Source organism: Diadema antillarum, unplaced genomic scaffold, assembly GCF_040938485.1.
Source record: "Diadema antillarum isolate AM-2024a unplaced genomic scaffold, OU_Dant_1.0 scf00000008, whole genome shotgun sequence".
Taxonomy (NCBI): Eukaryota; Metazoa; Echinodermata; class Echinoidea; order Diadematoida; family Diadematidae; genus Diadema; species Diadema antillarum.
The window spans coordinates 5,457,101-5,468,110 of record NW_027270897.1 but is presented as its reverse complement, the minus strand read 5'-3'; the positions used below and the strand labels follow the sequence as shown (position 1 = coordinate 5,468,110).

Below are 11,010 nucleotides of genomic sequence, written 5' to 3'. Positions count from 1 at the left end.
ATTTCAAAAACCCTCCCGCAATGTTTTACCAAAAAAAAAAAATTAAAATAATAAAAAAGAATAGGCCTAGTAATAACAATTATGGCCAACTTAAATCACAAAGATAGTTTTGTGAAGACGTATTTCTTTTTCTAAAATAAAAGAATTCTTCTATATTTCATAAAACACTATCCAAAATATTTCTGAACAATTTCCAAGCTTTGAACTGAAGATGAGTAATCATTAACTACCCCTTGTGAAGTATAGCTGACACAGTGTACAGATTTGTTCGGAGGCCCTCGAACAAAGTGAAAAGTAATTAAAATATATTAGCTTTATAAAAGATACAAGAGGTCAGTTTGGAGAAAACTCTTAGTACTGGATGAGTTTTCTACATAATCATGATCAAATACTGTAATTTATGCCAAAAAAGCTTTTAAAATGTTTTCACATACCCCAAAACTGTCTTTCTGCTTTAAATCAAGACAAATACAAAATAACTGCAATAGCATAGTATCATGTTAAGATTTGAAATTTATTGCTTAAAATACCACATACTGTAAACATCAATAAAAACTGAAATTCTGCAGTCAACGCAAACATTTTCATCAAGAAATAAATAACATTGTAGTATAGAAATTTCAGTTGTCAATAGACTTTTATAAATTATACGTAAACATATATATACATATGCATATATTAGTTTCGGATGAAAAATATCTGAATTGCAAAATCTTTAATCTGAATTATGCTATAACATATGTACATTTAACTCAATGGATTGAATTGAATACTTTCCAAGCTGTTGATTACAAAAACGATGCAAGCGGCACAGAATAGGGTCTACGAATTTAGTATGCTGTTATAAGCATGCTGCTGGGAACTTTTTGCTTATCTTGACAGCCAATCACAGCTCTGCGTTAACGGTCATTTCCTGCACTTATAAATATCAATTCGTCTCTGACATTCTATCCATTCATGGAACATACTCTGATGATTTAATGTTGAGAAGCTTTAATATGTATCTACTCTATTCGATTCTTTGATTTCTTAGTACCAAACATTTGTACATTTCATGCATTATCATATACATGGCAATTACACTTTTGGTCAATCAATAGTTAATGTCATATTCCACTTGGTACTTATGGATTCACATTGTTTTAAACACATGAAAAGCAAGTACAGATGAATTCATGTAAATAGCTTTGAAGGGGAGGCTCAGTAGTTGTTTAGAGGGCACTGTAGAAATTAAAGTACTTAAGTGAGATTTAAGTGAGGAAATAAAAAAAAAAGACAGAGAAATCATATAGACTAGCATGTTGCCAAATGAACAAAAACATTGCTGAACCGTCACTTACGTTTTCATTAAATATCTCACAGTGGAAGAAACAATTGAAGATGTAAAACATTGTTTTTCACCTTTATCATAACTTGTCGACAAAATAAAGTGGCCCAACATTTCTAAAATCAATGATCATAACATCAGTGGAAATATAAACTGTGATATTGAATCTTTTTTTTTCAAATTGAGCAACTACTGATCCTTCCCTTCACACTAATTACTGGCCTTGAGCATTACTATGGAAATGTATATAAAAACTTTAATCAATTCAATAATTATATTTTCTTTTTCCACAGTTCATCAAATTCCCTCATTCTCCCCAAGATGTTCAACAGACACAGCTTGATTTCTTCCGTTTGGCCCAATTCCCCAAGGTTGTGGCAGCCATTGATGGAACCCATGTCCAGATCAACGGTGTGGCTCTTGGTGATGTAGAACATCTCTACGTAAACCGCAAGGGGTTTTACAGCATTAACGTGCAGCTTACGTGCAATGCTAAATACCAAATAACAAGCGTGTCAGCAAGATGGCCCGGAAGCACTCACGATAGTCGAATTCTAAGAGTAAGAAATGCACACTAAAATTTCTTTCCTTGAATTATTATCCTTATATTTTTGAAACTTAATCCATCAACAGAACTAAAGTCTGGACATTGCACAAGAATTGATAATTGAATGTATGCACAACACTTAAATTCTATATTGGTTCTCATTTTAGAAAATGTTAAAGGGAAATTGTCATCAAATTCCTTATTTTTCTGAGCCTTTATAGGGTTTATCCATTCTTTCTAAGGAATTCATACAATCAGAAATATAACAAACTAGAAATGTCCCTATGGCGACTGGTATGCCTCCTCTATAATGCATGGTTCTCCGAATACATGTAGGACTATAGCACAATGTCTTGACAATGTGTGTCATATGACTGGCAAAATATCAAAATGACAGGTTTGTCACAAATGCATTGAGTGTTCACAATCCTTGAACATGGTTTATTTAGATGAATGTCTATACTGTCTAAGAGTGCAGGTATTTGGGGATTTGAGGATTTCTGTACCCAACTTTTGATCCTTTTACAACTTTAATGAAAAATTGAAATTTAACACTTTAAATTGATATTTGACATTTTGACCTTTGACCATTAGGCAGGAAACTTGAAGAGAATCTGTATTGGGTAATATATGCATACACTAAGTTTCAAGAAAAAATCCTGCAAGAATTGCATAGATAAGAAAGAAATAATGACATTTGGATGAGTTCATCTTGACCTTTCACCCCCTGATCTTCCACCCACGACCCCTAATTCCCCTACATGATCACTGCCAGTCAGAACATGCATAGGTTCCATGGAGATACCTTGAAATATTTGTGAGATCATGGAGAAAAAAGTGAAATTTTAACATTTTCACTTGACCTTTGACCATTGATCTTTAATCTCATGACCCAAAAGCTCTCTCTGGGGAATCTTTATTTGATAGTTCATGTATACACCAAGTTTCAAGAAAATACATCCAGACATTGCATAGATATAGGGGAAATAGTGAAATTTTGAGCATTTGACCTTGACCTTTTGACCTTTGACCTGTCGCATGTGCACCAAAAAGTTGATAGGCACAACTACGCCCACTCATACATATACATGCCAAGTTTCATTAGGATACCTCTAAAAGTTTTTTAGATATGCTGCCCAAAAAATAGAATTACGGACAGAAGGACGGACAAACAGACGGATGAACGGACAGACAACCCGAGAACATAATGCCTCCGGCGACATTTCAGGGCGGAGGCATAAAAACAAGCTTGATTTGCAAAAAAAGCATGAGAATAATGCGAATCTTGAATATCCTCCATTAACAATTGCTCGTATTTTATGATAATACATGTACTACAAAAATTTCAATAAAGAATATCTTTAATCATATGAATATAATGGGGTATAATTAGAGATAATGAAACACAATAAAAATATCCTCCTTTTTTGATAGACCAGTGCAGTTGGCCGTGGCTTTGAGGCTGGACTTCTGAATGGACTGATGCTTGGGGACTCGGGATATGGACTCAAGCCTTGGCTAATGACCCCGAAACTCCTGCCTGCCACACAAGCTGAAAGAAGATACAACCAGTACGTACTAATCTCTTTCACTGAATTAACTCTTTACGTGCCATGATCGCACGTCCCACCAGTTGGACGGCGTGCCAACTTCGCATATTCTGTTCAAACGCACTATTTCGCTTGAACCAATCTAAAAACCGCCTAATCCAATGGTACAATGAAAGCTTTTCTCGAGCTTTTGTTCCTTTTACATACAGTTTGCATTCTATGTGGTGATTGACTATCAAGTGTTGTTCCCGACTAAATTTGCATGTAAATTCTTAGTTTCTCTCACAGTTTTATGTGCAAAAGCCATGCTTTTACACTCTGGTCATAAAAACAATAAATAGAAATAGATTTGTCATACAATTTATATCAAAGCTAAGCTTGGCATTCCTCTTCAACTTTGCTCAATATTATGTCCAGCTTACCAGAAATTCGTAGAAGTTATAAAGGTTGGAAATACAGAAATCTTTCTCAAAGCATGACTAACTTCATGTCTCAAAATAATGTGGCGCACAGGGGGTTTCCACCATGACAAATAAAGAGTTAATTAAAAAGTGCAAGTCTTCTGTTTTTAAGAAATACAATTTTACACAAAGACAAAGCTTTACTTCTTGATGTAATAACTTCCACTCTTTACAGAGCACACAGCTGCACCCGGGTTGTCATCGAACAGGTGAATGGACAGTTAAAGTGTAAGTTTCGCTGTCTCCTAGGGTCAGGCCTTCACATGTTGCCAGAGCGGGCCAGTGATGTGATTACAGCATGCGCCTGTCTGCACAACATAAGCAAGCGACTCAACCAACCTGAAGTCGAAGTGCCACAAGCTCTGTTTCAGGAAGAGGCCGAGGAGCATGAGGAAGGGGCTGACGCCGTGTCAGGACGACAAGTCAGAGACGACTTGATTAATGACTATTTTGCCTAGATTACACGCTGCTGTGAAATGAAGGACTGAATAAAATACATGTTATTGAATTTTTAGCATTTGATAGAAGAACAATTCAAGTTTCATTTGCCATCAAAAACATCCATTTTCACAAAGGCATTTTGATTACATGACAAGATTACTAACAACTAGGGATTTAACAAATTTACTTATTTAGCCTGCGAATTCATTCTTGATTGAGCAATAGCAATTCATTACTTTAAATCTCAACATAAATGATCATGCTGGCTTACAGAAAACGAACACAAAGACTGCCTATCACTGTTTGTAAACCCATTAAGTATGTGACGAAAAAAGTGCATTAAGTGGTGTAAGTCTCTGTCTTCATTTTATTAAGGTTATTACAGGCAACTCTAATTTGAATGAACTGCTATTTCTCAGTCAAGAATGATTTGTCAAACCAAATGAGTAACGTCTTTAATCCCTAATTTTTAGTTAAGTGGTCATGAAATCAATATGCCTTTGTGAAAATGGATGTTTTTGGTTACAAACAAAACTCGAAGTGCTCTTTAATCAAATGCTTCAAACAATAATTTCATTCAGTCATTCATTCCTTTGTTATTAAGGTGTATTTATGTAACATTAATTCTGGGCCACCCAGTATATACTTCACATTATGATTATTAATGCCATTTAGAAGTTATCTGCTTAACACATCTTTAGTTCTTTGGAAGCAACAGTTTGAAATGGATGAAAATAATGTCATGAGTTCATACAAGACTTCATAATGCAACATACCTGCTATATTTAACACTGATTTCAATATTCATGTTCACATTGACAATATTGAATCTAGGCCATTTTCAGATCTCTTGGAGTCTTTTGTTTTGAACCCACTGGAGATGATGGGAGACTATAAAGGGATCAACTCTGTCATCCGTTCGTTAGTCGTCCGTCCGTAACACTACAAAAATTTGAACTCTGTACTCTGCGCTACAATTTGAATCAAACTTGGAGGGAAGAGTGGTTTTGCAATGTTTCACATTTTACGAAATTTAGGGGAGGTCACCTTAAGGTCAAAGGTCAAAATCAGGGGTCAATGTTAAGTTTCTGTGGCACATTTCTATTATTGCTCATAACTTTTGATCTATAGGTCCGTTTGTGACCACACTTGGATGGACAGTGTCCCTTTGGGAGGTTATGGTCTACACAAGGTCAAAGGTCACAGGCAGGGGTCAATAAATGTTTAAGGCCCAATATCAAGTTTGATGGCACAATTTCTAGTGTACGTTTATGTTTACATTACAGCACTTGCCTTGTCTGGTGTATTAAGCATGTGCATTTCACTACTCCTTTACATGGAGGCAGTGTAGATTTGGTTGGAACTCGCAAGTTACACAATATCATTTTGGGCTGACCGTGTCCAGATCCTTTACTTTATGATCATTTCTCTGTTCTGTGTGAACTCAAGTCAGTCAAGCCACATGAGAAATCTAAGAAAGTATCCCTCAGAAAAATTGGTTGTATAGATTTGGATTCTCTGAAGTATAAACATGGAGAATCATATACATGTATTAAATACATGTAAGTCTAATTTTTGTATACATTAGTTATCACCTGCATCAATTTGTAGATACTTGAGCCGTGAAAGTGCAGAAACCCTTTTTTCATGCATTCATTAGCAGTAGGCTTGATTATTGTACTGAGTTACTGTTTGGCTTTCCAGACTCACAGAACGAAGCTTCAGCATGTTCAGAATGCATGCGCACGACTTGTCTATTTATACATGAGTCATACTTGCTTCATTTAGAAATCCTATTAAATTGGGATTGTAAAAATTTCCATAATAATTACAAATAAGAACAGAAAAGCATCTATACACATTATAGCAGGGCTTTGGTAACTTCAATGTTTCATTGAATTTAACAAGGGGTTACTTCTGTAATATGACTGACAGTGACAAAACTGTTCCAGAACATTTAAAGAAGACTGGTCAAAATGAGTCAGTTAATATATTTACAATTCTTAGAACTTTTTTTTTTTTTTTTGCTTTCTCTGTATCATATACAAACAGAAAACAGGGTGCTCCAAACGATTTGAAGAAGACAGAATATAACATGAATGTAGAATAGCCATATTTTAACGGGTAGTCTGTACATATTAAGCATTATCTTCTTCATGAAACCACTTTTGTTAATAGGTGTTAGTGTTACACATTAATGGAAGTGAACATATATGACTGTGATCCTCGATTGTGAAAGTCCTCATTGTTAATGTACAATCAGATCATGACAACTGTCTACTTCTTTGTTCCTCTTTGTTTTACATTTGTATTATTCTTATAGAAACAGTCCCTCACATGTGAAACATACAGTTTCTTGAAATTTCTTGATAACATCACTGATGTAAATGTGATAAATAATAAAATCATCTCTAAATAGTTGAATTCAAAAGTTCCTTTTACAGCAATTTTCATATAAAGTGAAACTGTTTGGATGGTATTATTTCAAATAATGCACTGCTATTGTAGGAATATAGCCATTTTTGGAAGAACCAATTCAAGTATCAAAGTATTTATGAAAGAAAACTACAATTCACTTTTGAAGATTAATCCGTTTTGCATTTCTGCAAGCATCTCCTTCATGACCTTCAACTGTTCTCTTTCCACCTCCAACTGTTCTCTTTCCACCTCAAGCTTCTGCCTCTTAATTTCCAGCTTTTCTCTCTCAATCTCGATAAGATCCAATTGCGCCTGTGATTCTCCTTGCCTTTTTCTTCCCTTGTTAGGACTGACATGCCTATGATGCTGCTGCTGTGGCTGGTGATGCTGCTGCTGTGGTTGGTGAAGCTGCTGTGGTTGGTAGTGCTGCTGTGCTTGATGCTGTGGTTGATGCTGCTGCTGTAGTTGGTGGTCCTGCTGTGGTTGATGCTCTGGTTGAGGCTGCTGTTGTTGGTGGTCCTGCTGTGGTTGATGCTGTGGTTGAGGCTGCTGTGGTTGTTGGTCCTGCTGTGGTTGAGGCTGTGGTTGAGGCTGTTGTGGCAGGTGTTGCTGCTGTGGTTGATGCTGTGGTTGATATCCATGTTGCTGTTCCTGTTGTTCATGCCTGTAATGTCGGTCTTGTTGTGTAGGCAGCTCCTGTGTTCCATCGATTCCACCCAACTGTAATTGCAATTCATATTTAGTAAATTGTTACATATTTAATTGATCTCATTCATACACAGAAATTAATCTTCTTTTACAGAGGAACTAAGGTCATGAATGTAATTAACCAAAATATAATAGGAAGGAATTCCTTTGCAGAACAATTTACAGAGGATCTAAATCAGAGGAGAAATAATGAACAGTGCTGTGTGACTTGAGTAAGGACTTCAACTCGAGTCCAGTTTTTTGTGACTCTGACTGGAATCCATTTTTTTTTTTAAATTTGACTCTGACTCAGGCTCTGAAAATATGACTCATGACTCAGAACCAAGTCACTAGCAAGTCCATGAAGTAGCAGCCATGCGGTGCTTCGCCAGTTGTACTTCCATTTCATTTTATTTCATTTATTGATTAATGCAACATTTTTAAAAGCAACAATTTTTTTACAAGAAAAATAATAGAAATTTGAAGAACAACTTCAACTTCCTCATTTAAAAATTTACTTAAAAATGTTCAATAAATATGTAAAAGTAGAAATGGGAACTTTCGAATGTAATTTTCTACGTGTAATCATAAGTTCATCATTTCGAGGGAAATTTCTTGTTATTCATTTTTTAATCAATTTAAGAAAGTGAAATTATCCCTTGTTATATTGAATAGCACATAAATGAAACTATTTATAAACAACCAAATCCCACCCTCAAATGAAAAAAAGTTCAATGTTTCAAAAATTTGAGTACAGTAATATCATAAATTCTTAGAGAAGAATCAAAGCGGGAAAAAATCAACAAAATTAAATACCTATAATCTATCTTGAAGAGGAATTAAGAAAGGTGATTTTTTTAAAAGAATTATTTCATTATACAACTTCATCGTATTTATCTGCAAATAACGGGAAATTCATACATTAAAAAATATATATATGCTCACCAAGGCAATAATGTCACCAGCCTCGGCTTCAATACCAATGAAACCTGTCTGGCATTGGCTGGGAATAGTTTCAAGTACCATTTCATGTCTTTCATGAAACTTTGGTCGAGGTCCTCCGCCTACAGAAACCAATACGATTGAGATACTGTATTTTCAATCAGTATTTCATGGTTGTCTATCCATTTTATTTTAATCATTTTTCATAAGTTATATTTGTACATCAGCCTCCACTTGTGAATTCCTACAACAGTTCTTTAATCAAGATTTACTTTAAAAATACATATATCTCGATGTAGCGATATAATTACATGAAACACATACTATTATTAAGGTATTATGAATATACTTTGAATTAAATCAATTTTCTATTTGAAATTTCAAATATCTTACTGTTTTACTCCAGGTATTAAAATTGTCATTGAGGGTTTTGTTCACATCAACAGAAGAGATGAGCTGCTTTATATCTTTTCACAATTTTTCTAAATTCCAATAACAGTTATCTATAAAAATCAACAATGTAACAATTCTTGATTCTTGTGATAAATTGATAAAAGTCACATATTAGCACCCTTCTTTGTGGAGTGGGATCTCTCTTAAGCCTATCCACTATTCCATACAATTTTAGAAGTACAACTTACAATGTATATCATTCTCACCTGTCTGTCTCCTCTGGTCCCTGTACTTTTTGGCCCTAGAAACCATTTGATGCCATAGATCACGCAGGTGTGGGCCATCTTCCTTTTTTTTATTTTTCGAAAGGGGAAACCCCTGGCTCATTAGGGAGATAGCTGCTTGTCTCCAGGCATGTGCCAGTCTGGCTTTAGTCTGAATTAGAACAGTAACAATTATTGTAAGTATTCATAATATAATAAACAATATTACATTCACACATATACACACACACATATCGCCGCTGGGGCGAGAAGACCTTGTATTCTGCAAAATGTCAAATGTTCAGGAGAGCCAAAAAAATATGGCGGCCAAAGCACTATAGCGAATGGGAAAGCCTTTACTGTACCATACTGTGGTGGCTTCATTTTTTAAGTTGGACACCTGGGATTTGGACTTGACATCACTTATCCCATTATTTGACATTATTTTTAAAAAAGTCATTTTCACCAAAATTGCAGATACGAGGCCTCCCCCCCCCCCCCCCCCTCCGACAATATATGTGTGTGTATACAGCATGGCCCAGAGCCCAAGTTTTTCGATAATTTGGGCATATTTGCATTACTCTGATTCCAAAATGAATGACATTAAGTTATAGGGGAATTATCAAGGAGAAGAGTGACACCAAGATTGTCAAATTTGGTTGAGTGGTTTTCAATCCACAGATATTTTTGTAAAAACAGTCTGAGCGTTAATTTCTTATTTCAATTTCCTGACTGCCAGCATCGGAGCAAAAGCCACTGCCTTGGGAGACTAACAAGGATTAATGCCATGCATCACAAGGAACGATGCTTGATAAGGGTTTTTGTTGAAAGTTGACTAGTTGTTGGTGCTGTTTTGGTTTTAATGGCGTGTAGCACTCACGATTGAGTATTTACACTGTACGCCTTCAATTGTTGGGTGGTCTCCGTTTCAGAGCTGTGATGAAATAAATCAAGAAAATAATGTTCAACAAAATCATCGCTAGAAAGAAAAATACTCAATGACATGTCCCCCCCATCAAACTTTTGTTTGGGGGAGGTATCTTTCCCCCCCCCCCCCCTCCCCACCCTTCAATTTTTTAATCTAAATATTTTTGGACATCCAAAATATATATATAAACAAATTTATAATACCAAAATATTCAAAGAAAACTATCAAATAATTTTAAATACATCAAATTTAACACAACAAAAAAACATTGCTAAAAGAATCGTAATATGTCAATTTTAGGGTGTGCTCTGCGCGCAGTCAAATAAAAATACCTTTTTCTTATCCAATCTGTGTGTTATGTACATCTGGATCTGAATCTGGATGAATATGCTGAAAAACTCTGGATAGAGTATCACTCAGCACTGTGGTGTGATGTGCAGCTAATCACAACGGAGGTGACGCTGGAGCGCTTCTTTATATGGGTGTCCCCATTCCCCCTCTCCCTTATGACTCTCGAGCCCAAAAATGCATCGAGAATGCTGTTATGAAGGGTTTGTTTATTTTTAAAAGTTATCGTAAACATGGACAATATCATTTTACGAGGATACAATTCGTCTACGTTTTTTAGGCTAAGTTATTATTTTGCAGAGAATCACATTGCGAGCCAGCGTCCCTACTGCTTACATCCATTTAAAATCATAATTTCTTTTGGTCTCTCATTTCTACAATTTCTTTGATAACTTGTAGACTACAGTACGCTTTTGATTGACTTCAAGATGTATGTTTACGTAAATTACTTACATTCGGCTTGTCAGTCTTTGGGTGTAACTGTTGGTAGTTTTCCTGACATATTTGCACAGGAGTTGTATTTCTCCAGGCTGATACCGTCCATGTACTTTATCAGTTTCCTGCGTCAAAACAAAATGAAATAAATACGATAAACTTGTTTCTACATCATCTGAATAAAGCAAAAGGCTGAATTAACATCTTTTAGTGTAAAAATTGAACTACAATTTTACAGGCACAGTAATAAACAACTCAGTTATCAAGAGA

General features: G+C 35.4%; 2 protein-coding genes across 2 annotated transcripts; one reads left to right on the top strand and one right to left on the bottom strand.

The window, feature by feature from the left end:
• Nucleotides 1-543: 543 nt before the first annotated feature.
• Nucleotides 544-10,795, bottom strand: LOC139719058 (uncharacterized). Its single transcript, XM_071630505.1, has 4 exons — nucleotides 10,759-10,795; nucleotides 9,033-9,201; nucleotides 8,377-8,495; nucleotides 544-7,464 (listed from the first exon to the last, which is right to left on the bottom strand). The coding sequence occupies exons 2-4, from the start codon at nucleotides 9,108-9,110 to the stop codon at nucleotides 6,954-6,956; spliced, it is 708 nt and encodes a 235-aa protein (XP_071486606.1). The 5' UTR covers nucleotides 9,111-9,201; nucleotides 10,759-10,795; the 3' UTR covers nucleotides 544-6,953.
• Nucleotides 800-4,348, top strand: LOC139718757 (putative nuclease HARBI1). The gene is made up of 4 exons (XM_071630225.1): nucleotides 800-820; nucleotides 1,621-1,887; nucleotides 3,309-3,445; nucleotides 4,061-4,348. The coding sequence occupies exons 1-4, from the start codon at nucleotides 800-802 to the stop codon at nucleotides 4,341-4,343; spliced, it is 708 nt and encodes a 235-aa protein (XP_071486326.1). The 3' UTR covers nucleotides 4,344-4,348.
• Nucleotides 10,796-11,010: the final 215 nt, after the last annotated feature.

Excerpts from the sequence above, each read along its gene's own strand:
- LOC139718757 (XM_071630225.1), top strand. The coding sequence starts at position 800 with ATGCAAGCGGCACAGAATAGG. Across the intron at positions 1,888-3,308 it reads ACGATAGTCGAATTCTAAGA|ACCAGTGCAGTTGGCCGTGG; the intron begins GTAAGAAATGCA and ends CTTTTTTGATAG. Across the intron at positions 3,446-4,060 it reads GCTGAAAGAAGATACAACCA|AGCACACAGCTGCACCCGGG; the intron begins GTACGTACTAAT and ends CACTCTTTACAG.
- LOC139719058 (XM_071630505.1), bottom strand. The coding sequence starts at position 9,110 with ATGGCCCACACCTGCGTGATCTATGGCATCAAATGGTTTCTAGGGCCA. Across the intron at positions 8,496-9,032 it reads GGACCAGAGGAGACAGACAG|GCGGAGGACCTCGACCAAAG; the intron begins GTGAGAATGATA and ends TGGTTTCTGTAG. Across the intron at positions 7,465-8,376 it reads CTGGTGACATTATTGCCTTG|TTGGGTGGAATCGATGGAAC; the intron begins GTGAGCATATAT and ends TTGCAATTACAG.